Source organism: Barbatula barbatula (genome assembly GCF_947034865.1).
Source record: "Barbatula barbatula genome assembly, chromosome: 25".
Lineage (NCBI taxonomy): Eukaryota > Metazoa > Chordata > Actinopteri > Cypriniformes > Nemacheilidae > Barbatula > Barbatula barbatula.
Genome location: NC_136788.1, coordinates 13,341,391 through 13,368,851, shown reverse-complemented (window position 1 = coordinate 13,368,851; position 27,461 = coordinate 13,341,391). Strand labels below are relative to the sequence as shown.

At 39.1% G+C, this 27,461-nt stretch overlaps 2 protein-coding genes across 4 annotated transcripts in view; one reads left to right on the top strand and one right to left on the bottom strand.

The window, feature by feature from the left end:
• Positions 1–26,784, bottom strand: part of agbl1 (AGBL carboxypeptidase 1) — a 154,474-nt gene extending 127,690 nt beyond the window's left edge. The window contains exon 1 of the mRNA XM_079450647.1: positions 24,720–26,784. The gene's annotated coding sequence lies outside the window, so the exon portion shown is untranslated. The remainder of the gene's footprint in view (positions 1–24,719) is intronic.
• enc2 (ectodermal-neural cortex 2) lies at positions 4,132–24,730 on the top strand. Of its 3 annotated transcripts, none has more exons than XM_079450653.1 (3): positions 4,132–4,278; positions 9,519–11,366; positions 17,051–24,730. In XM_079450653.1, exon 2 carries the CDS (start codon positions 9,563–9,565, stop codon positions 11,330–11,332), a length of 1,770 nt encoding a protein of 589 aa, XP_079306779.1. In that variant the 5' UTR covers positions 4,132–4,278; positions 9,519–9,562; the 3' UTR covers positions 11,333–11,366; positions 17,051–24,730. The 3 variants fall into 3 exon arrangements, with proteins under 3 accessions (XP_079306779.1, XP_079306781.1, XP_079306780.1); XM_079450655.1 differs by lacking the exon at positions 17,051–24,730 and adding an exon at positions 11,460–11,586 and having other exon boundaries at positions 4,137–4,278; XM_079450654.1 differs by having other exon boundaries at positions 4,166–4,282.
• Positions 26,785–27,461: the final 677 nt, after the last annotated feature.

Genomic DNA, 27,461 nt, shown 5'->3' with positions numbered 1-27,461 from the left:
TTAAATCAGACACATGTGAATGTTCAGCAAACACTATCGTGCCTAGCAGAAGCGAAAGATATAGCATTACAACAGAGGTCTTTATTGTGTGTATCTTATCCACAAAATGTTACTGTTATATCAAAAACTGTGATTCATGAAACCATAAATGTGATAATATTGTAAATAATTCAGCACCTGTATTAAGATCTGAACCACAATGGTCACACATCCCCTCTCTAATCCTTACACTCAAAGTTTAAGTGTGAAAAATAAACAAACGATGAATTTGGCTGATAGCATTATTTGTTCACAGAAATATACAAATAGATACAGTCATAATATCGACATCATGACATGCGAAAAACATGATATCATGACGGCCCTAATTTAAATATATAGTGTGACAATATGATCTAGTGCCTGGGCATGTTGTCCCCTGTTGGTTTGAATAGTTGTCTCTTGAAAAGAGGTATTCCTCATCAGACTACTTTCTCATCAATTTTCATCTCTTCCTTACCAGATGATGAAAGATAAAAGGCTTAAGGCGAAATGAGTTTCCAGTTTCACTGCAATTTGTTAAGCTCTCAGGCAGCTCGCTTTTGCAAAACCACGATAACCAATAGGTTTTACATAGACGAAAATCTACTGCCCTCAGCTGATCCAGACTATCAGTCTGAATAAATTTCGCCAAGTCATTTTGAAAATTTAATTGTGGTGCCAGATCACAGTTTGTCCCTGGCACATTATTCCGCCTCACTGGTAGCTTAGAGACGCAAAACCACAACGTGCTCATCTGATGCTTGTTTTGCTGCGTCAACATCTGCTGAGAAATACCACGTCAGTTGCAACTCCTGCCAAAATGACCGAGATGGCAACAACAAAAACAGGACTTATTCATAAATAGAGAGCTATTCTGATGCCTTTAAGAAAACTACATACTTCTATACATTTAAATGTTTCATAGAGCGAAACAATGAACTAGTGGCAGTATTTTCTGAACCATCACATACATTTTTATTATTGGTGACATTTTAACTGTTCTGTGATTCGGCGAATGTCCTGTACTATTTGCTATGAAAACCCTTATTGCTCACATGAAAACATTGAGGTCTGATTTATTTTGTGTTTACACTAAACACTAGCCTACCAGAAGGTGTCAGTGTTTTGCAGTGGTGATGTGCTTTATGTTGAACTATCTAAATTATTTTTGTTTAAGAGAGAATCAAAGATTAAAAAAGCTTTTAATTTACATGTGCACATTTTCCAGTGTAAACATGAAAAATGATGGTTTTTTTTAATCAGATCTTTATTTTGATCAAATGTAAAAAATAAACATACATTTATATTCATACTGTACAATCATAAATGACTAGATAGAGACACATAATATTGCAATTATTAACTTAAAATATTAGAAAATATATATTTATATGAATAATACTTGCCGCTGGTAAGATGCTGCCTCAGCTTTCTGATCAAAGATGATTTGCAAAATTTCAATTTGTCAGCAACCTGGACATCAGGTAAAGAAGTAACTTCAGGCGTGAGTTCCATCTTCCACGAGTAGTTTTTGCAAGGCCAGGTCGCGGTTAAACAGTTATTCTTAAGGCAAGGAAAGAACTAGCTTCGTCTCTGCTCTACACACACAACTTATAACAGGAAATTCAGAGCTGCGGTGGTATGTTCTACGGGGTCAGATTTTACTGTTTGGAGTTGCACTACTTTAAATGGCCAGTGCAATTTACATAAAAATAGGTCACTGCTGGCTTTTAATGTTTATAGTGATCTAATATCCCCAGGCTTACTGTCTTGCTATTTCAGGGGGCATTTCTCATGGTGGGAGAACACAAGGGTTCTCCTGTGACGCCCAAAGGTATAAGGATCCGAATGGATTAAGGGATATTACTATATGGTCTCATTAGCTTGATACATCAAGATGTAACTGCACAAAATGAAATGCACACCATGATGACCCGTCTTTCCAAAAAGACACTATACGAACAAACTTATTGATTATCAATACTTCATTACACATTGTGTCAATGTTTTGTTTACGTGTGCTTGATTTGTATATATTGTATTGTTATATGTCTATATTATTCACCATTGTAATCCATTACACTTCATTCATGATTATTAATCAATTAATACAGTAAGATCGGTTTTAATACGATGAATATGATTATCCGTTCAAAATAGTAAACTGCTTTCTGAATCTGTGACTTTAATTACGTGAAATATATATAATATAATACATATATTATAACACATTAATGGCAGTCACAAGCTGGTGTAACGTGGCCCTAACTCTCCATAAAAATGCATATGCTTCACATGACATGCGCCTTGCACGACCACGACCCTTTTCACTCCAGCAAAAGCTGCAGTTAGCAACCAGTCTGTCGATTTACTAGTACTACAATTTCATGATCAGACTCCTAATGAACCCCGCATATGTGCTCCAGCTCTGCCATGTATTAACCCAGTAAAGATCAGTACATTTCTCCACTTACAGAGCCTTTAAAGGGTAAGATTAGGTTTAGACACAATCCCCAAGGGAGTAATATCCATTAGTTTCATAAATGGAACATAGTTAATTATGGCCACCAATGAAATTCAACCATCTGTTTAGCAAAGCCAAGGACAAGGCGGTGGTCTCAAAGCAACTCGGGTGCAAAACATGCATTCAGATTTAAATCAACGTGAACTTGCCCACACTTCATCGTGTTTCACTTGGTTCAGCAAGACATACTTAAAAATGTACAAGCTCAAGTTATAATCCCAGAACACAAAGACATGATTAAATGTCACCAAAGACAGACTCATTTTAAAGGTATCAAGTTTTAGTGAACCAATTCATTTACAAATAATAAATTGTTGTGGTTTATTTGATGTACTGTCAAAATAATGAAATATGGAATATTTGCATTTATAAAATGTAATATCATTAATTTAAATGAACCAAAACATGTACTGTTTAAAATGTTATTAATAGTATCGAGTTCAAACTGGTTTTGCTATTTACAAACTGACTTTTACAGTTTATTTAATTGTAGTAAATAAACAATTGAATGGTTAGTATGCGGCTAGGCTATGTCTAGACAAACATGCAGTCGTTTTCTGGTTTTCAAAGTATGACTAAAACGAAGCATGGTCTGAAAATCTATTTGTATTTAAAGTGAATGCTGTTTATGTAAAAAGTTGAAAACGATAGTACAGCTGTGCATATAAAAGTATTAACAGTGCTTCTCGTGCTATAACAGCACTGTCCCATCAGGGGGCAGAAGTGGTACATATTTAAAAAAACTTACTTACTAACCTCACTATTCTCAGCTTTGTATACTGTGCTAGGCTTTAATGGACTAGTTTTTTATGCACTTATGTATTTTGTTGCCTATGTTGTTATAATTGCTTCCAATGTTTCCTCGTCTGTAAGTCGCTTTGGATAAAAGCGTCTGCTAAATGACTAAATGTAAATGTAAATAGCTTCAGTCACATAGCTGTAGTCACAATGCTCTGGCTTAAGTTAGAAGTTGTTTTTTTCAGTACAGGTATGACAGAAACAGTCTTCCCAATATCTTGAACAATATCCCCAACTATTTTGCAGTGTGAACTTCAACATGGCTATAAATATATGTGAGCTCTGCTAGGTGGCGCAATAAGGCAATACATTTCATCATGTATAGTTACATGGAGAATGGATGCATTTAACAATTATCTTATAATGAATAAAAATACTCGATAGCATAATTTCTACATAAAGCATAAATAACTTTCTCAGATTGTTGTTTGATCGTTATTCGTCTGTTTTTCAATTAATTTATGAAAAACAAACAACGCTGATTAAGGTCCCATAATTCATTAGCAATTATGATTATTTAGCTGATCACTTGCGCACGCAAATACAATGAAACACGTACGTGCGCACAAAAGTACAGTTTCGCTGCGTTTTGATGCGCTGTCATCGCCCACAGCGATGCTCCTCCCACGACTCCACCATTTGTCGCTTCATACAGAAATCAGCGGCGAACGTCAGGTTGGAAGGTTTCTATTGGCTACATTTTCAATTTGCATATGTTCCCATTCGGCGATTGGTCAACGCCGCGTCAATCATTCCCCAAAGCCCATTTCCCCGCTCTCGGATATTACCACAGGAGACTCCACAGTCTTTATCAGTGGTGTTGGAATGTTAACAAAGTAACACCGTCAGTCAGCCGTGAGGTAAACAAACTATGATTCATTCAGCGGTATCGACACCGCACAACGTCGGGATCTGTCGCTAGCGCTCGGAACACCGTAAGTATGTCACGTATTTCTAAAAATAGTCTTATGTTAGTGGAAGAAGCCTGAAATGAATAACAAAATGTTACCAACATCTGCACTGTTCTTGTTTTGTCAAACTGGAAAAGCCGATATACTTTTAGGATACATCTAGTTAGGGATTGATGTCTCGCTTCTAACACAAATGGGTGTAAATCGCAATATAATGGTCACTTACGAATATACCAGGCTCTTTGCGTGTCTCGCTTGAGTTTGTCAGTCTTACTTCTGCGTGCCGACTTAAGTTACGACTCCGCTAACAGCGTTAGCTCTCCTCGTGTGCCTACGTTGACTGAGCAGTCGCCAGTATTAGTGAGTGATAATTCTATTATGACTGGATATTGTGTTTCACCTCATTGCAAGTTATGCGGTTCTTTGTGTCTGTTTACATCGTTGGAGTATAGACTAGCGAGCTGGCTAACTAGCCCGAGTTCTCATCTCGTCGCGCAGGGCAGCCGACGTTCAGTACGAAAGTGACTTTTTGCGTTGTTTATTTTCTCCACACCTGTTTACCTAAACACAGCTTTTTGTAGTCCCTGCTGTAAAACCCTCTTGTTTCTTTATTCAAGCCTGCTTTTGTACTCGCTCTAAAAAGACGTCATAATAAAAGTTTTAATTGAATTTCAGCACCATTTAACTTCGTCTGTCCAACTTTACTGCGGTCTTGAGCGAGTCAACAGCCCGTATCACGAAGCGAGGTGAACAAACACCGAGTTGACAAACCCAACCAGGATCGCGTTCAGATGTAGCGCACGACGCGATTGACTTCTCGCGAGTATCAGCGCAATACACTGTTCTGTTGAACACGATGAGATCATTACGAAAAAACGTCATTTACGAGGCAGGAATAAAAAATTTCTGCAGTGAAAGTTTGAGAAGGCGGCTACCTGCTATATCAATACAGAATTTAAATGATTTATATAGGTTTACAAAAAGATCAATAGATAATATGCTTCATTACTTTTAAAAGCTTTATATATTAAAGTTCAGTTTGACATGAATAAAACTAGTTAATTCAAATGCTATGTTTGATATTAATTAACAAATATTTATAATTGACACGTATAATAATTACATGAATGTGTTTTGAGTACTTGCTGCGAGAGATACATGGGGAGTGGTATAGATATCAAAACTGGATGTCGCATTAGCATTTGTTTCCATGGGCCGCTATACGTAGGCCGTCTGTCGGCCATATTGAAAGGGTGCGAGCCGGTCTGTGTCAAGTCTGCGGCTTCCAGTGGAATTGGGTTACTTTGTAACGGTTGCTTTGTTTTATCCACAGGTTAAGAGCGGATGTATTTTGTTATATAGATGTCAATCTTAAAATGATTTTATTTATGAAATGTTAAGTTCTGTTATTTGGACTTGGGACTCGTTATGAAGGATTTTGTTTCACAGATCTGGCAACCCTGCCAAGCCGGGCCGTAAACACTCAAGAGCAAGCTGACGGTGTATGATTATGAAAAAATACAGTATTTGTTGTTGTGTGAAGTCAAACATTATATTTCATACACTAACAATAATGAAAGGGTAACCAACTTTTGCAGCGTCATGGCTTTGCAGTGTTGTGGCATTCTAGAAAACTGAGAAAGACGTCAGTAGACCGGTCCAAGAAGGCGGACGCTGGAGAGCTTGCATGCCGCATTTAGTTTTGATACCTATGCGGAGTGGCGTCACTGCGTTAGATATGTCACTTTTCTCAGAGCTGTTTTGGTTTGCGATCTCTAACCCAGAATAAAACCTGCTCCTTAGCAAAAAAAAAGTATGCTCAAACTAAACGCGAACCTACCTGGGTAAAAACCGAAACCGGCTTTGTGATACACACCACAGGTCAACAAGCTTTAGTTTAACCTCACCGGCTGTTGTTGACTCCTGGAAGGCATGACCTTTTACATTACTTTACCATTACTTATTACAAATGTTATTGTGGTAGTAACCACCACAGTTTTTTTGTTTTAAATTTTTTGGGTTTTTTTTGTGCGTGTTTATTTGTAGTGCAATCATAAACAGAGACTTACTATCTTCTCACAACAACAAATGGGTAGTTAAGGTGATACTTCCCCCAAAAATGAAAATTCTGTCATCATTTACTCTCTCACATTGTTCCAAACATGTATACATTTTCGTTGTTCTGCTGAACACACAGGAAGATATCAGGGAAATTGAAACCCCACATTGACTTCCATAGTATTTATTTTCCCTACTATGGTGGTAAATGGTGGGTCAGAGATCTGACATTCTTCCAAATTTCTTCTTGTGTGTTCAGCAAAACAAAGAAATGTATATAGGTTTGTAACAATCTGAGGGTGAGTAAATGATGACAGAACTATCCCTTTAACACCGACCGAACATGTGTCCTATAATGTGACAGCAAAAATGCAGGGCTACAGACTCACTTTTTAAACTCTGAATCAGCAGACCAAATAAGTACTGAATTCATTTAAACAAACAGAAAAGGTGCATGTCATTTTGAATGAATAAGTATATATTTTATTGTTTATAGTGTTAAAGCAAAACAAATGGCTCGTCTTAATACGTTCTTATGATGATTTTATTGTGTATTAAGGACACTTTTCATCATGTTCACAACACAAAGATAACTTCGCATAAACGTAACAATATTCGGCTGTCGTTCATTCTTGTTGTGAACAGATTGGAAATGATTCAGCGCTGTTACAAGTAATCAACAGATAAATGGCGTGTTCTGAACTCCTTAAATATCAAATCGTTCGTATGACGCGACAACAGCGAGAAACATCAGACAGTCACCCACCCCTCAGCTCCGGACACTCCCATTCTTACACACATAGGCTTACAAAAGACGAGTAGATCGTAGGCTACTCGATCTACGATCTACTCGTCTTTTCACATGAGATATAACCACTTGAAAAAAAATCCAAATTGGCAGGGTTCACATGCGTTTACACTCATGCTGTCTCAAAAACAGAAAAAAGCTTTTTAATATAAAATAGCATAAGAGAGATTTGTCTTCATTGTAAGTTTAATTAAAATTGTACCCGTCGCGCCATTGTCAACTACGGAAATATAGTTTAACCATGGTATTTATGGTAAAAGTAATTAACACATGGTGAATGTTCCTAAGGGCTGTATCTCACACTCTAAATAAAATGACAAAAATGATGTTTGGTCATAACTTTTTGTACTGCGCATTGCAATATCTTGAAGTGATTGGCTGAGATTTAGGTACAGCCTGACGATAAAATCTAACAGACTTTCCTGTTTGTCAGAAAGTGAATCAACAGCCGACAGTAGCGCTTTGTTTCGGAAATGAACTTCATGCAGATCGGTGATCCATTGAGCTTGGTAAAACCAGTAAGGTCGTCGGCTTTTGACTTTACACAAGCACAAAAAAACTACTTCCTTCCACTTTGCTGTAGGCTAGCTGAAATACAGCACTGGAATACCAACATCCTCAGTGAAAAGAACCTGGAAAGGCTATTTAGTTAGAGCAGGCTGGATGTTTACAGAGGAAGAACATTCAATGGGAGAAAAACCTTTGTGCCTGTTGGTAGCATTGCAATTAAAAGGTGTCATTCACGCTGGTGAGAATATCCGCATGGATAGGTAGTTTGTTCACATTGAATGATTCAGCAACATTGGCACGGCTCATGCTGTTGAGTGATGGTCACCATGGGCGATGGGATGAACTATGCAGGAACTCCACGGAAGTTTCGTCAAGCTGTGAAATTATAGGGGCTTTCTTTCTTCAACCGTGTTTTCTTTCATTCAGCTACAAACCTGACCGAAACACTATGGTCATAGAATTATGCAACATTTAGGTCACGATCTATAGTCTGTTATTTCAGAGAGAGTGTTTTATCAGAAAAAGACACACCTTTTCATTTGTTCCTTCTTGGTCCCATAAAGGACAGCTCTGTCAGCCTGGCCTGTTGAGGGGACCCGTTTTTGGACCAATGCAGACCCCCCCCTCACATCCTCACTGTCAGTGCCTGTCAGTGGGTTAGACACCTGCTTGCTCCCCTTTCTCTTCAGCAGCTCTGCATCCAACCCCTCTTCCCTTCATACCAGCCTCCCGATGTATCTCTCCCGACCTTATCCTCCTGTATAGCTTTCTGCACGGATAGCTGTGACCTTTGTGGTCAACCTCTGGCATTGTGATGCTTGTTGTCACCCCAAGAGTGTGAACCATAAAGACCCCGCTGATGTTCGTGCATGCTCGCCTCCCTTCTCTCATCGCAATAGTCTCAAATCGTGTCAAAGAATCCGGCTTGCATGCAAAAACATAAAATCACACAAAGAGCCAGTGGTAACATTGAACGCTTGCTGCTGAAAGATTAGTCTGGAACGGCAGACGCTTTCAACCCTTTGAGGCAAAACTGTCTGGATTTTACGAAATCATGTGCTTTATAATGGCAAGCCACAACATTTAAGGGGTGTTTATGTTATTGATTCAGTTTGACCCATGAAAAGCTTTATATAAAAAAATGCATAAATTCAATATGGAAAATTGGTAAGATTGTTGCTTTTGCTGTATTTATTTATTTTTGCAATTAAGATTGATGTTTGCTTTTATGAACCATGGGTCCAGCCAACTTGGGTACTTTCAGTTAAATATGATGCATTTATTATTTTACGTTATATTTTACATGAGTGAATACATAGGATTTATGGGCATCTAAACAACATTTGTCAAAATACTCATTTTGCTAAATTGTGATTGCCCTCTTGCTTTTCAATCCACAGTTTAGATAAGTTTCTGAACATTTGTCTTTTATAAGCCTTTTATTAGACTTTTTTATATATTGCAATGTTATTCTTTTCAAACAAGGATTACTTTGTGAACCCTGGTATTTATTACATACTTTACCAAGCGAGAATTAAAGACAATTAATATAAATTAAATTAATTACAATTTACAATAACCAAAACGTAATCTTTATAATATAAATTATGATGTATGATATTATATATATCATTTATTTATGTTATTTCAATATTTGTTTAATCTCGTGCTTGTCTTTGTACTGCGAGTCTCTGGTGACTCCACGTGCGTCTCCCAAAACGGGGGTTTGTGACGCGTCATGTCAAAGCGCTCACGCGGCGAGTATCAACTTTATTAAAACTATTAACAGTTATTTATTTTACAACCTCTGTCCGTACAGCTTTGATTAATACTGAAATATACGGCAAAGAGCTAGCCAACCTCTCAAACTGATTTTGTGTTTTGCTAGTTCGAGATATTGGAACCATTGAAAACCTGGATGTGCTGGAAAAGATGTCTGTCAGCGTCCATGAAAACCGCAAGTCGAGGACGAGCACAGGTTCCATGAACATCTCGCTCTTCCACAAGCCCTCCCATCCAGACAGTGTCCTCACCCACCTCAACACCCTTCGCAAACAGTGCATGTTTACAGATGTAACGCTATGGGCCGGTGACCGCTCTTTTCCCTGCCACAGAGCGGTGCTCGCAGCATGCAGCCGCTATTTTGAAGCCATGTTTAGCGGCGGCCTCCGTGAGAGCCTGGACAACGAGGTTAACTTCCGTGACAGCGTTCACCCGGAGGTTCTGGAGCTGCTGTTGGACTTTGCATACTCCTCACGCATCATCATAAATGAGGAGAATGCAGAGTCACTTCTCGAGGCCGGAGATATGCTGCAATTTCATGACATCCGTGATGCAGCAGCAGAGTTTTTGGAGAAGAACTTGCATGCGTCAAACTGCCTGGGGATGATGCTGCTTTCCGATGCCCATCAGTGCAAGCGCCTCTATGAGCTGTCATGGAGGATGTGCCTCATCCACTTTGAGACTCTTCGAGACACCGAAGACTTCTGTAGCCTCTCGAAAGATAAGCTTATGGATCTCATCCTCAGTGACGAGCTGGAGATTGAAGACGAACAGATCGTTTTCAACGCAGTCATGCGCTGGGTTCGATACGACTTGGATTTCCGCAGAGACTATCTTCCTCAACTTCTAGGAGGAATACGCCTTGCATTGTTGCCTTCGGAATGCCTCATTGAGGCTGTCGCGTGTGAAGAACTTGTAATGTCGGATAAAAGAAGTAGACTGATTGTCGATGAGGCAATGCAGTGCAAGAAGAAGATTCTTCAGAATGACTGCGTTGTCACCAGCCCCTGCGCCAGGCCTCGTAAAGCTGGGCACACCCTGCTCATTCTTGGGGGCCAGACCTTCATGTGTGATAAAATCTACCAAGTGGACCACAAAGCAAAAGAGATCATCCCAAAATCAGATCTTCCCAGTCCTAGGAAGGAATTCAGCGCATGTGCCATTGGCTGCAAGGTTTACGTGACAGGAGGAAGGGGTTCAGAAAATGGAGTATCGAAGGATGTTTGGATATACGACACTGTTCACGAGGAATGGTCGAAAGGTGCCCCAATGTTAATAGCGCGTTTTGGTCACGGCTCGGCTGAACTTGAAAACTGCCTTTATGTTGTTGGGGGTCACACTGCTATAGCAGGTGTTTTCCCGGCCTCCCCTTCAGTGTCTCTCAAACAGGTCGAGCGATACGACCCACTAACCAACAAATGGACAATGATGGCACCGCTTCGGGATGGTGTCAGCAATGCAGCAGTTGTCAGTGCCAAGCTAAAACTTTTTGTGTTTGGTGGAACAACCATCCACAGAGACAAGGCCTCCAAGGTCCAGTGTTATGACCCCATTGAGAATCGCTGGACCATAGCTGCAGAGTGCCCTCAACCTTGGAGATACACGGCTGCTGCGGTCCTCGGCAGTCAGATATTCATAATGGGTGGAGACACGGAGTTTACTGCGGCATCTGCCTACCGATTCGACTGCGAGACCAATCTATGGACACGTGTGGGTGACATGACCTCCAAAAGAATGAGCTGCCATGCTGTGGCCTCTGGGAATAAACTGTATGTTGTAGGGGGTTACTTTGGGACGCAGCGGTGTAAAACTCTGGATTGTTATGACCCAACGTCTGATAGCTGGAACAGTATTACGACCGTGCCTTATTCACTAATTCCAACAGCGTTTGTCAGCACCTGGAAACATCTACCTGCCTAGGTGCCTCCGGTTGAAGCGTATGGTGATAATCTGGGTAAGAGTTTATACATCTCATTCATTTTTATGTGCTGAACACTGTTGAAATTATTATGGTGTCTGACATCTGTATGTTCTTATCTTTGTACAGAATCACCTTGTATTGTAGGTGCTTTAATTCCGATTCAGTCATAATTCTAGGCGCAGAAGGAACTGAAGTCAGCAGGCTGTTGACATTGATGTATAAACAGTGATTTCTGTCAAGATAACTGCATGCCAAAATGCTAAATTTGACTTGGCAGCCCTCTTTGAAAGCAGCTGAGTGCTCTCATCCCCTTTGAGGCTTTTGAGAGTGGATCAGGTCTAGCAAATAGATTCTGCAATATTCTAGAGAAGTGGCTGTCGGTTAAAGAGAGAGTTCATCCAAACATGAAAATTCATTTATAATTTATTAACCCTCATGTCATTTAAAATCTTTCTTCTGAAGAACACAAAAAATATTTTTGAAGAACGTTGGTGAACAAACAACATTGTTCCCTTTTGACTTGGATTGCTTTGAGACAAAACTATAGAGACAGTATTAGTAACTTTTACAAGTATAAGTAAGTTGCAGAAGAGTGCCGTTCCATGACACTAGTAGCCGCGGAGCAGAGCGAGGGCTCGGACCTGGACGTGTAATTTATATTAAAATAGCAAAAATGTGTTTAAAAATCATATCACTGATTGTCCAGCCATAATATTATATTGCATTTCTGTTAATAGATTCTCCAAAAAAATTACACAAAGGAGCTTTAAGAATGTATTAAGGATGGATGAAGGTTGAAGCTTCAACATCTCGCATGTTCTCAGTCAATTGGTGTGATGCTTCCACATTCACAAGCCATTGAAATAATAATTTGTGATCGACATTACAAAGCCTTTTCTGTCAATTGGCTATCAAGTTGATTGGGAAAGCACAAAGTGGCTTAGTGACTGTAATTACACTTACAGTAGTGAGGAGAGAGGATGAAAATACTTGAGTGCCCTTATTTCCCATCAAATACACAATCTAAAGCCACCGTAATGATTTTTAAATGTGCGCTTTCCCATGACAGCAAACACAGCAGTAGCACCCCTTGTGGGTTCATAAGAAATACCTTTTGTATTGCATTGTAAAAATGTAATGTTCATTGTCTGTACGCATTAGGCTTGATTAGTCGAACTTATTCAGTGATGTTAGAGCCATTATCGTTTCTTTGCAATTATGTCCGCTCGTCTCTCAGCACTTAAATCACTATAAGATTAGATTTTCAATATTTGAATGAGCCACCATTCACTGGGACTTACATGGGAAGTCTGTGTCTAAGCACACGCATTACTCTTGTGAAGTTATTCCAAAAGCATCTCCAATAACTCATCCTAACAGTCAGCTGAACATCTCTCACTTGTGTCACCCGCATTAGGCTGCCTGGGGAGGGACTATCGGGCTCCAAGGATTCGAAAAATGATTACTTCTGTGAGTAATCATTAGCACTGTTCACCAGCCAGCAACTCTGTTCACACCACGAGTGCTTCATTTCACAGTAAAGCAGGTGGCCTAGCAAAAGCTGGTTTTTATAATTAGCCCCGGGGGGTACAAATTCAGAATGTCTGGAGGACGCCATGGCAAGCCTGTCGATGGATGTTGACAGCAGCATGATGCTCCAGAATCGCCCACAGGAAGTGCAAAATCGAATGTGCTGCAACAGCTGGGCACGCCCAATCATCTCTCTTTACCCTGTTTAGCCTTTCGAAATTCTCGCATTTCTGATGCAGTAAACGTGTCTCGAATCTCTCGCGATGAAGAATTTATGGAGGCAAGCAGTGTATTCTGAGAGCTCTGTGCTCTCTAATGCTTAAAATACCTGTTGGACTCTACTGGAACAGCTCTGTGGGTCTTTATAGAAAAGCAAAACAGAGAGGAATGAGTCCCTCAAATGATGTAATTGCTGGTACAGGGATGGGATTCCACTTTCAGTCCATAAATATTTTACAAACTGCAGCAGCCAGGGAGGAGAGTACCTACATGTAATTCATTTTAGAAAGCAGAAATGGACTGTGGGTTAATTGAATCCCGCCGTCTAAATCGGATATTGGAGTCATTATCAGATGACTTGCCGAAAATCGTGCATGTGTACATCAGTTGGAAATGACATTATAGTTTATTGGTGACACTTAAGATTAGGGTCCATTTCTAATATAAACTCATAAATACTGCTTATAAGGTCGTTTTTAGGTTTAGGTTCTTGGTTGATAAAGCAATGTAGTATAAGTCATTCATATTTGCTTTATACGGACTAATATACAAAACATATGAACGTTAATAAGCAATAAGTTACTAATGAATTTGTGTAAAAGTGTTACCAGTTTTTTCCATTGATGTCATAGACCTTTAATATACCTTCTAAAAGATTTTAGTATTTTATACCTGACGGAAATGTAACACTTCTTGCCATATTTGGAACATCCGGTTCCAAAGCAATTGTACTGATTTGTGGGGGTGTGGTTACACAAGGCGTTTCAGGCAGGTCTGGGTGAACATTCGCTTTTAGATATAATGCATATTTTGTTCCGACACTTACATTTTTGCAATTTTACGTGTCTAAAACATGCATGGGCAACTTATAACACACCGAAGTCACAGAAAAAGCTGTATTCGCGCCATTTGATCCCTTTAATATGCATTCGAATCGTTAAGTTTATATCCTGCATTAAATTCCAAACTCTGATCTGATAACAGATGACCTTCAGCTTCTGTATTTGTAACATTAGTCGTACGTTACCTCAGTTGTCCCTGCACTGCAGTCTGTGATGGTTTATGTTACGCAGTCGATGCTAAAGAATCATTGTAGTGTTAAATGGATAGTTCACCAAAATTAAAAATTATCATCATTAATTCACTCTCATTTCAGACTTCTCTGTCTGTGGAATACAAATGTTGATATTTTGAGAAATTTCAGTGGTTTTGTATACATACAATAAAAGTCAAAAGGGGTCGATGTTGTATGGTTATCAGCATTCTTTAAAATATATTTTGAGTTATGCAAAAGAAAGGAAGTCATGCAGGTTTGGAATGACATGAAACATTTTGGGGTGAATTATACACGCATTATACACACATGCCCACCTTGGCATCTTTTGTGCATTCTACCTGGTATTGGATTTCTGAAGCTACTTGTGTTTTGGAATCTCCCTCAGAAGGGAGTCTGATAGCATTTGCATCTGTAATTTCATAACAAACAGGCTTTTGTGTGGTGACCTGGAATAGTCGGTACAAAATGTAATCTAGATGAACAGCCCAGACAGGAACGTACATTTGCAATCTGTTTGTGTAAACATGCTTTTCGAGGACAAGTTGGATACAACTTTATTGTTGTTTGTACTTTTTAGCAAGGCTTAAATTGTGTACAGAAGCTTCAGGTAAAGAGAATAGGGAATACGCAGACATGGCAGATTGTTGGCCAGTAATGACACCCTTTTAACATAGTTGTAGCACATGGCATATGTCCTCAATAAGACTTACTGCCTTTTCTGCCAACAGTGCAGTTCCATTGGACAGCATTGTGTTCCACTAATCCAGGTAATTTGCCAGTTGGATCAGTCCTGTCTCTTTGCCAAACACCACAACCTCCCATAAAGGAGGGGCCTTTAGAAAACCTAAACCAGCTAATTGTTTTCCTGTCACAGAGACCGTAAATCCGATTGGGCCGTTTTAATCTGATCTCTTTTTGTGGCATGCATTTTACAGGAGCAGGAAACATGATGTTTTGGCAGAATCCAAAGCTCACCCACCTGGTAGCTAAAGGCTGATACAATAGCAAATAGGGATGTAACGGTACATGTATTTGTACCATCGCGGGCAACATTTTAAAAATATGAAATGTATGTTTATTTGCAAACAGTTAGGTTTTATGCTAAAGTTATGCCATTAAAACATCTACTGATGGTTGTCACAGGAACATGCCAGCTGAAGATAACGAGGAAATTACGTCACTTCCTTTGCCAAGGGCATTCCAAACGTCTACATAATGGCACGTAAATGCCCTGTTCACTCCAAAGTCTAAACTCCAAGGGCTCTGCCCTTCGAATGGAGTAGGGCATAGGATTGATGACTATGACTGATAGGATTGAAAATTTTCCCTGTGACGGTTCGGTACGATATGCGTACTGTTACACCCCTAGAAGCAAACGGTTGGATTTCCCATAAGGCTCATCCTCAGTGACGCGGTCTGCTAAAGGCCGCATAACCGTGGATTTACACACTTAGCGGTTTAGTGTGGCAGTGGCTATCCATTTCCTGAAATGAGACCGGCTCACTGTAATCAGTTCTTAATTTTATCCCTTATCATCAACGCATTAGTCAGTAATGTCATGTTCACTATAACCCCACAGACTAGACTTCAGTGTCTGCTCTAAGCATACTCCTACTGTAAGAGACATGTTTAATCAAGCGAAAATTGCTGTATTGCTTTCAACTAGAACAATTCGACACGTCACATTGTCACTGAATGGTAATGTCTTGGTGAGAATTTTGCTTAAATCTGTTTTAATTTCCATCTGGAGTAATCCCTTGACTTCATAAAAGGATGTTTTTCATACAGTGTGTTTTAACAATGATCTGAATTCAGATGCAAGTTATTTTATTTATTTAAGCCAATGTGTAGTCTCATTTAAGATCTTAAGTGGCAAATTTTGACTTCCAGGACATAAATAGATGGATTTGGGTCAGTCCATGGTCCAATGGATGTTTCTCGACCATTTTAAATTCTTTTAACAAACCGAAATGATTTGAATTGGTTTAACCATAGCAGACATCTTTTTTTCATGGCGTGCAACATATTTCTCTTAAATAAATGTTTATGGAATCCTCAATACCTCAACATAGGATGATTAGATCCTTAAACTAAAATAACAATGTACATATGTCAATATTTTGTACATTCTTGTTCAAACTTGATGCTTTTTGGACTACTTGAGATTGAATGACCCATTTTTAGATATCTGTCTGCTGGTTATTGTTTAATGTAGTAATTCCCAAAGTATATTTGGGGAAATTGTATTCCTTTAAAATGTAAAATTCAGGACACATCGAATCCAGTTCCCCACTTAACTTAATGTTAAAATGCTTCTCTTGTTGGATTTGTTCCAATAGTATAATTATAATTTTAGGATTGCCAAAATAGGACAACCATTAACTGTATTGTTGTCTTGCATTGTTTTGTGTAAAGTCGTAATTTCATCAAATTGCTCTGCTGTAGATATAATATTTGTATCAAGGTCTTTGTAAACTTTTTAGAAGACTTTCTAAAAGCAGGCACAGAGGTATTAGATTGATGCACTCCATTTCACCTGCCCAGAGGGCTTTTCCATGAGTCTTTCTTCAAAGGCGTCAGTGACATGCAGAAAGTTAAGGCTTCGAGTCTTTAAAACTACTGCCGTTTAATACTGAATGCTCTCTAAGTTTGAACAGTTTTTAGTTGTGATTGCCATTTTTCTACCCATTGGTTTGTTTTTTTAACCTAGTTATCGACACAGACACAACCTTTTTTAGCTTTGAAGCTACCTATTGGCGCGAGTTGTTCATTTCCTAGCTCCCTTTTCAGTCTATAAATGTAAATAGCCTGCTAGATTTGCATCAAGTGAAGTGTATGGGTTCAGATTACAGTGCATGGCTTTGTGTATTCAGGAAGTCTGGTTTTATGCGATACATTTCTCTCGTTGCAGGTGCCATGGTCCTCTGACCACATTGAATGGAGCACAGTAGGACTGGATTGTCATTGGCTGGCCCGAAGCACCTCTGCTGGGCGTGGCGTGGGGGGGCGGTTGGTCTGCCACTCTGCAGAGAGCTGGAAAACAAACCGACTATCCATTGCTGGAAGAGGAAAAAACGATCTGAGAAGGGAGGCCTTTGTGTTCTTCTCCCTACAGCACAAAGATAAGCCAATGCTTGTTCATTGCCAAATCAGAGGCATGATGACACAATAACCTCTTGCACCAATTTTTGCTCCGTTTCACGGGTGTTTTTGCTAGTGTTACAAACACTTTTGCAACCTTACCCGAGGGCAAGAACATTCCTGCGGTTTTAATTTTGGGAGCCAAGTTAATATTGCTGAGACTTAAAGCATGATTTCTTTCACTAGAACTGCCAGCGTAGCATGTCTATGATCGCGTCCCATAGCTTTCAGTACACTTTTGGCTGCTGCAATGCATTTACGGGATGGACGAACCTACGGTTGAATATCTACAGATATGCAGAAGCAGAACGTCCCCATGGGAAAGTGCAAGCTTGCTCAAGCAGGATTTGACCTGTACTTGTATAGATTCCACAGCACAACTCTCATTTTAAGATTTTGGATTATTTCTCAGATTACCGTTAGTTGTACACATTTGATAAAATGCATTTAATTTATGTGTTCGTGTCAGATTGTTGAATGCAAAAACTGCACACGAGACTACATGTATAATTATGTTTTTAGAATAACAGTTACTCTGAAATGAAGGGTTGATATTCTCGCTCAGTCTCATGGACGCTTGAAAAGGAACAAAGATTTAAGTTTTGTTTTGGAGGGAGTTGTCTTTAATGTAAATGCCTCTCTGCTCAACATTTCCATTTGAAGAGGACATTTAGGGATTATGCTGAAAATCCCACTGGCGTCTTTGTGAACCGAATTTCTGGTAGACGTGTTTGTTACGCACTCTCTCGATTGAAGGGTTTGAATAAATGATTTTTTTGATGCTTGCAGACTGGTTTCATAAGCACCCTCAAGGTTTGAAAACAGATTTCCCGTTGTTGTTTCTTTCATGTAACAGGAAAAAGTTTTTTAATTTTTAGGTAAATCGTATAATGCCTAAAAATTTAATTGCTCCAAAAATAGAAATGTTATCCACTGCGGGACATTGCCGTCTGGCAGGACAAGAATTTACATGTCGCTGAATTGAGTATTCAGTGTAAGTTTATGGCCGATGATCTAAAACCTCAACAAAACGTCTGCATAGATTCGACTTCTTTGCTATTTCAGTTTAAAACTTTTGATTGTGGCCTGACAGCCTAGTTCATTCTGGGAAGGGGTGAGAAGAGCTCTCCAGCCCCGACAAGGGCCCAGGCATTTGGAGATTGAGCGCCCTGGGTGAATAGAAGGTAAATCCTCCGCCAGGCAAGAATGTTGAGTCTAGTGCCTCCTGCCACTCATGTTGTCTTACAGGCCACCTGCTCGCTCTGATGATAGATCTCAAATAACAGCCCTTAGGCTCCTTCATAGACACCAAAGCAAGAGACCTTCAGTGCAAATATGGCAGTGTTGATGATGCTTTAAAAATTTAATTCCATTAGATTATTTTAACTATACTAAAGTATTTAATTAATGCCAACCAGCACAGTATTACTGTAATAGGTTATTCGTAAAGTGGTAATATAAGTTTAATATGTATTTGTAGATCTTCTCGTTGCACACAGTGAAAGATGATAGTGAATGCAGTTGTGTAGCAGATCAACACTGGCAGCATCCATCACGCAGAGATGGTTTGCTAATTGAAATTCAGAAGTGTGTTTTGTCTCTGTTTTCTGTGAACCCGAGCCTAAGCATCTCGCTCATGTATATTTGAACAGGGCTTCACTGCCTGGTTAAACATTCCCTGAAACAATTCCATGAAATTCTTAACAACTTCTCAAGAACTTCACAGAGCCTTACTAAACCCTGCGGGTTTTAAACTTACAACAAATACAAAGTCTCAGATGTTAAGCTTCACAGAATGAGATGTTTTTCCATCGCTTTTCATTTGTTTTAATGGTGATGTGAACAACAGGAAAATACGATGCTAATTTGTCAATAGCATAATGCAGAAAATCGTGCAAAGCTAAATGATTACAATAGCAACTTAATATAATGATCGGAAATACTTCCAATATTTGTTTTTGGTCAAAAAGGTTACATTTTGGAAAAAGCTAGTCGAGATAAATGCCTCTGTGGACGCTTTACATTTGTGCAATAATTTTGTATTGCTTTGTCCAGTAAAGTGCCTTAAAGTGTGCTTTATTGATTTAAAACATTTTCATTGTCTGGGATCATTTTACAAAAAGAATTCATAAAGTGAATAACTGCTTTTAATTTTAGGCTCCGTCTGGGGAAATGGTGATGAATATGGTCTCATCATCACATTTGTAAAAGTGATCAGCTGAGATCACACTTCTTTGGTTGTGCTTCACAGCTGATGTCTCGGTCTGATTGCTTTAGACTCACACTTAACAATCTGGACTGCTCTCTGTCATGAGCCCCAACAAAAAATACAGGGTTATTTATAACCCCCTGGTTGTTTCAGCACAAAACGCTGTGTTGTTGCGACACATGGCTGGTCAGATATGGACATTTTCTGGGTTGATTTAAAACCCAACGGTTGGCTTTGTGTCTTTTTGACCGTGTCATGGTAAGAAATTACAAAGCATTTTTTTCAATCATTCATATACATCGTCATGCTGAATCCAGAAATGAAAAAGTATTCACTGTCATTTCATTTCAAACCTGTATGACTTTATTCTGCAGAACGCAAAACATATTTTGAAGGACATTGGTAACCACACGACAATGGATCCCATTGTATAGACGTAAAACAACATCTCAAAATCTCTTCTATTGAGCTCCACAGAAGGGAAAAAATCGTAGATTTGTAGTCAACTGCAAGCAATTCATTTATTGCATTTATAACCTAATTTCAGTGAAGTTAACTTTTGCCTACACAAAGCTTTCTTCATGTTAAGAAAACTAAATTCCAATGTGTGAAACCGCAGTCACCCGCAGAATGAAGTTCAGCCAAAGAATTCATCGTAAATACGTCTTGGACAATGTAATATGGGGGTGGCATGGTTAGGCACAACATTCTGCAAGATTTTTTCCTCCACAAGACAAGTTTAATTAAATAATATCAATTATAATTATCACAGCCACCCACACATAACTGCGAACCGCTGGCGGTGGCCCAGCTCATTTACACAATATGGAGCTCGGAGATAGAAATGGGCACAGAGGGGCATTCATAGACTGTTCATTGCGTTCACCCTCTTAGTGAACAGATTGTCATAGATACCACAAGCTCATCATCCATTTACCTTTCATTATACTGGACATGCCAGATCAATATGTTCCATTAGCTCCAATACAGCCTTGACCAAATGAGCAGACAACATAAGCCGTTATATTCCCCGGTGATCCAATAGACAGTGTTCTGTACGGTCCTGAACAAAAGATGCAGCTTTTGTGGTATGTGGGTTTAACACACAGACACAGACATCTCTGGGGAAACAGGTCAGAGATCAGGCTTAAAGATTTTAAAAAGCAGACGCTTAGAAGTGTTTGTACCTCAGAGTTTATGGTTTTGAACAAGGCAAGCCTGGGGAATAGAGAACTGCTTTGGGAATTGCTTTGAAACCTTTGGAGGAAATTGCAAGCTTTATTCAAACCCCATACACAGTCGAGAAAATGCACATCAATTTCAAACTTGCAGACATTTATGTGTGAGATTTTTCCCTGTCAGCTTTACGAGTGCAGCGGGGCGGAGGAAAGACCCAAAATATTCCCTGGTTTCAGTTCAGAACTGTCACTCACAGTGAAAAATGTGAAAAACAGGATATACTGCGGGTCAGTGTTGTGTCAACAAATGTGGACTTTAGAGTCAAGTGAGAAAAACCAAGCAACATAATATGGGTTCTTATGCTTCTTGGAAAAATGGAGCTATGGATAAATACGGTTGGTATTGTTCACATTTACATTTAGCATATGGTTACAATAAGGCCACGTTTACGTGATGACATGTTTTCAAAAGTCCCAATGCAGTTTCTGTGTGAACGTACAGCCAAAACAATTTAATTATTTACTTGTGTATATGGCCTCTAAATCTCTTGACTATTGGGGCATTTTGGAACACTACTTTTTGTTCAATACAAATTCAGTAAAGACTTACATGACGCACAAGCGCCATTTAGAAATCTAAAGCACAAATGAATGTCTAGAGGTGAAAGCAGATTGTACGAATGAGATCATCCAAATTCGAAAAGTTTTATTTTAAAAAGTTTCATTTTATTCTTGCACAAAAGAAACAACATTCATCGCCTGAAGTATTCTCAAGATCAGACATGCAGTCTTCAGACAGATTTAACACCCTCGGGTTTAAGGGACTCCCCTGTTTCTTTTCTAATGTTTACACAACATTCCACAGTCTAAGACTTGAGTGCGGATAAATACAGGACCCTCCGGCACAGGTGCTAATGCATTACAGGCCTCTTACATCATCCGTCTGCCGACACCCAACGCTCGTTTGAGCCCGCTGGTATGTGAAAAATGCCGCAACCCAATTTCAAGCATCAAGGTTCATGCTATAGACATGCACAAGTTATACAAGACTGGGGTCATTACAACCTGGTCAAAAAACTGAGCAGAGCACACAACAGTCAGGTAAGATTAATGTAATATATTTTAATCGAGAAACCCCTCAAGAAGAAGAAGGACACAATCCAGGTAAACTATTTTTAAACTGATTTGGGACCCACTATTCGTTATCGTGGCTCGTGGGAGGGAACAGTGTTGAGCCACACCAGCGCCGCTGAGCTTCTTTTTTAAAGTAGGACACGGCGTTTGTTTACTCTCATTGTTTGCGCTGTCGTTTTCAGTGTTTTGGGAACTCGAGGGGAGTTATGTAAGCCAGGTCACAAGCAGAAGCTTTCTAACCCTCACGCCATAAGAAGAAAAGCTATTTTGGTGGAAAGCGAAGCACACGCACTCAGCGTGAGAAGACGACGTGGTGGGGGGCAGATGGGCCTGGCTGCTGTAGTGAGAGAAAAATTAACTAGAGACATAAACACAATGTGCACATTTTTATAAACATGAAAGGGTGGGATTTAAAATAAATAGTCATAGATGAGATCTGAACCCTAAATCTCCAGTAAACCGGTCTGCCGACTGCAGATCGAGGCGTGACTACACCTAAGGAGGGTAAGACTTGTGTTGCTCTGCCACTTACCAATGAAAAAGCATATGTACAAAGTAATGACAAGAAATGTCAAACTTACTGTGAAGAAGTTACTACAAAGGGTTTCATTGAACCAACAGCACAGATATTAACATTTTGTGGTTGAAATACCCATGTGAGGTCCCTCCTCAAGATTCTAAAGCATTCGTTTTATTTTTAGTGTTTTTTCCAGTCAGATCAGTGCCAATTTTAAAATCGACACATCCATAAGGGTACATATTCTTCGTTAATGTACAATTAAATATGTTTTATGTTCTATGATGATGCATTTATTCATTGGTTTCGTGCGTTTTATGTGTCGTCTCCCAAAATATGTCGTCTCCCAAAAATTGTGTCCTTTTTTGTTACATCCATAACCATAATACATTAGATTATATACAACATTGAATCCAAGAATTACTAACACCTGATAACATGGTGTCAAACACTTTGAAATCGATAACTGTGTTTGGAAACGTTTCATTCGCATGCAAGAAGAATTTGCTTACAGTGTTTAAAAGCTCACATTTTTGGCAATTATGAACTATAACCATGTAAACGAATAGGTTATTGTTCATTTAAAATGTATTTGCATGTTATTTATGTATACGTGTTAAGGTTACACATGTAAATCAGATCTAAATAAAAGTTGAGTGTTTTTAGCAAGAGTGTCAAGTCTTTAGATGTTTTTATAATAATGAAACAAGGGTTATGGTATCGCCAATAGATTTGTTTGTAAATAACATGCAACGATATGATTATTTCATTGATATTTATTTGATACGGATTTGATTGCAGTTCATTTGATTGTACATTATTCATACCCATCACTCCCCCGGCACATAAAGCAGCATTCAGGGTCCTCTATGCAGCCATAAAATCCTTCAAGACAACCGCGCTTCCCCTTTCCAAATTCCCCAAAGCAGGATTTAAAGATTCTCTCACATGTCTTACACACTTTGATCTGAAAAGGCACTCTGAATTCGGCCTTGGATGATGGCGTCACTTCTCCCCAGTTTACAACACCTGCAGCCAAAAATACAAACACATGGTAGAATTCATTCATATACACCGTAAACACATCTAAGATTATATGTTAGCCATGAAAGTGCTTTTAGAAACACTTACCGTCAAGTAGTGATGTTTTGTGCTGAGGCTTCGGAGCGTGTGCCGAGAAATCCTGAAAGCTTTCAGTAGGCAGGTTGCCATTACCCTTCAAAATGCGCAAATTGAAATAGCGCCTTGAAATTAAGCCCAATGGAAACACGTCAATTTCCCCAAAACTCCCATGTATCGCACAAAAGTTCTCACGCTCCCATGAGGTGTTTTTTCAGGCAATACAATAAAGGCATATTTTGCAATAGTGCAATGGAAACACTGTCACATTTCCAAGTCACATGACCATTCGCAATATGTTTAAGCAGAACATTTGGAAAGATAGGATGCAAGGAATTCACATTAAAGGGGCGATGAATTAAAACACCAATTTGAACCCGAGCTTTTGTTATATAAGAAGGATATGGAACTAGCCAATCACAGCATTGGCCGCTTACTTCCAAGTCTTCAATGCCAAGCGTTTGTCGAGCTGGCCTTAAAACCCGGGTCGAAAATAGCCTAGAACTTCTTGATTTTGATGTTTTCGAATGTAAAAAACATGCAGACTTCATAACTAGACCTCATTCAACAGTATAAAATAATAAAAACGGCCAATTCAAGACACCTTTAAGTAATATCTTATACGATGACCCGAATGCAAGAAACCGAGTAAGTGTAGTATGGAGATTTATTAGGAACACTGGGGTTATATGAAAAAATATAAGGAAATAGACATTTCTCTTCACTCTTTCATCACAGTAGGTGGCAATATGCACTAAAGTGTGTTTGCAAGTACAGCGATAATGAGTTCTCACGAGAAGAATCAAATAAAGTTTAAAATCGCAAAACTTAATTTAAGGAAATTATTTTAATAAACATTTAGAAAACGTCGCTGACATTTTATGCAAATGTGTAATGGAAACCTGGCTAGTGAAGCGCGTATCAGGGCTTGAATGGCTTAGACCAATGACATCATAGATGACGTGTGAAGCCTCGCTTCCGCCTGAGTGGTTTAAATTAAGCGGGTCCGCGACATTTTGACAGCTATATAAACCAAGTTACACAAGCACATTCACCGCCCTCTGCCCAGTTAAACCCAGACACTTTACAGTTTTAGAATAACCACATTGCCCCTTCTGCCTGTTATGACCAAATAATGGGTTTACACACATTTAATAGCCCCTTTCATTTCAAGCCAATACGTTTTTTACACAGTTCTGTTTTACAATCATTAAATACCACCAGATAATAAGCATAATATTCATATAAATAGATTAATAAATACAACGAACGACGGACTCACCAAACAGGAAGCGCGAAAACGGCGGACATGTCACGTCGTTCTTTTTCTTGTTGTTTTATAGCAGGTGGCATCCAACGTTAATGTGCATTACTGCCACCTACTGTGTGGATCAGAATATCAACGTGGGTACTTTGCCACTAACCAATGAAAAATGCATATGGGCGGAGTAACACAGGTGGCCACTCCCTAGAGGTAACCACGCCTCGATCTTCAAATTTTGCAATAGGTACGATTTACAGGGGTTAAAATTAACATTAAAAGATTTTACACAATTATTAAATATGAGCTGATTTACATACTTTAGTAAACCTTTTACAACATCACTGTTACAATCACAGTAACGTTATATGAAATCATCATCCTTCATTATTTTCAGCTAAATTAATTTGATAAATGACAGTAAAAAACTAATCTCAGTTTGGCACTTGAGATTAAAATTGACACAGTGGCCTTCACACCTCTCTAACCTCTGTGATGGCAAATTCTGTCATCAGGGAGACAAGATGAAAATAAGGTGCAAGGTGCGTGTCCAATAAGCAGCAAGAGGGCGGAGCTGCCCTCCAAAGGAATTTGCGAAGAATCCATAGGGAATGGTTGACAGATTTTCCACTTGCTTGTTTTCATGCATTTTTAATGACACAATATACACACAGAAACAATGACGCATGCTTGCTTTCAATATGAGCCAAGACAGTGCCCTCAGTAGATCACTTGATTAAATCAATACTGCTGGAAAGAGCACAGATGTCTTAAGAAATCGAATCAAGGCATGTTGTCTGCTTTTTGTCTTTTTCCAGCAGACCTGATGGAAACTTTCAATAATTACACTTATCAATAGTTACAGATATATCTAATGTTGTTCATTTTAATCATTTCTGTGCAGTTCAGCTGGTTTCATCTTCAGCTCAGACTGTGGTCACCAGGGAAGTCCTGTTGGAGGAGATGGAAATCCAGAGGGTACGCCACTACCAATTACGGTCTCATTTGTAAATTAAGGCTGCACAACTGCTGGAGTGGGACTGATCTGAAACCGAGTCCCAGAGTCAGCAATCCATAATGCGATTCAAATGCACCTAAGGAGATTGAAGTGATGAGCCGAGAAGAGAGCTATGCCTCGATTGCCAAACCTGTGCCTGGATCCACATCACAGATTCATCTCTTTGCAGGTGTATCAGGCTTTTCACCTAGACTGTATTATTTTGAAACGGTACAAAACACTGACCCTTAAACAGTTAGTGTTATTTAAACTTCATTTAGCCTTATGTTGCCGCCTGTCCTGAAAACAGACCGGAACAGACGGCTGGGGTTCACACCGACCTCACAGCGCCAGTCTGTTGAAGGGTCACCTTGCTGTCACTTAATGACAGTAAAGTGAGACAGAGAGAAGAATCGGACCGGGTATTAATAATGAAAGACCGCAGACTAAGACGTTGGACTTTGTAATTCATGTTTACTCACTCATACACACATTACATACAAAGTTTGGACTAAAGTTGTAAATGTCTGCAACTTCACCAGAGGAATGAAAGGAATCCTTTCCCCAGCTGCACAGATTTCCTGAAAATCATGTTGTAACACATTTCCACTTAAAGTGATAGTTCACCCAGAAATGAACATTCTGTCATCATTCACTCACCTTCTAGTCATTTCACAACTTTCTTCCACAGAACACAAAAGGAGATATTTTGAAGAATGTTGGTAACCGAACAGCACCGGCACCAATTCACACCTATAGTAAGAACACAAAACCAATGCAAGTGAAGGATTATAAACGTTCTTCAAAATCTTCTTTTGTGTTCTGCGGACGAAAGTCAAAAAGGGTTTGACATGACAAGAGAATGAGTAAATGACAGAATGTTTATTTCTGGCTTTAATAAGAAACTTGAACTTATGTCAAAATCAAACATGCATCGTCTCTGGGTTGAGTTTTATAAACATGTTAACAAATATTTGGCTTTATGTAAAAGCTGAATTCCATACAATAATCGATTGCTCAATATGATATTTGTAAAATGATGCTTTATTCTTGTTAGTCTAATAAATTATATTGATATTAGTTTTGAGATAGTCATGCCAAATTGCATAGTCTTTATAAAAAGTATTTCCATAAACAAAGCTCCGCCCACTGATCTCTGATGTCAGCAGCTCCGGGTTCAAGCAGGTTTGTGATTTTCTGTGTTCTGCAGTAGAGACGCTTGGAATGGTGGACAGGCCTATCTGAGGTGCAGTGAATTGATCGGAGCTCATTTCGAGAGAGAGAAGAGATCTCGAGGGGAATGTAAGATAGCAAGACAAAGAAACTCGGAGAGGCCTGAAATTGACTGCCATGGTGCTTCTACTCCTTCAAAGAAATCTTGGCTTTATAGTTACACAGTTTTATCTTGGAGCTTTTTGGGGATGAGTCACAGCGTAAAACGCGCATAAGATTTTCTCAGGAGACGTAACGTTTGAAGTCTTGGTTTTAAGTTCATGTGTATCGAATTCATTTTTAGGTAAAAACTTGCTACCTTGTTTTACCTATAACATGCACATTTACACACAATATAACAGAAAGGATTTTTATATTTGGGGTCAAAGAAGAGCACAGAAATTTAACAGAAATGTGTACAGAGTTTTTCCGTTTGTATACATTTCGAATTGCAATATGGGACAGTGATCGCTATATTTTTGCTGATTATGAACAAAAAAACGTATAAGCCTACTTTCAACATATAAATATTACGGAAATCAAACAAATGTCAA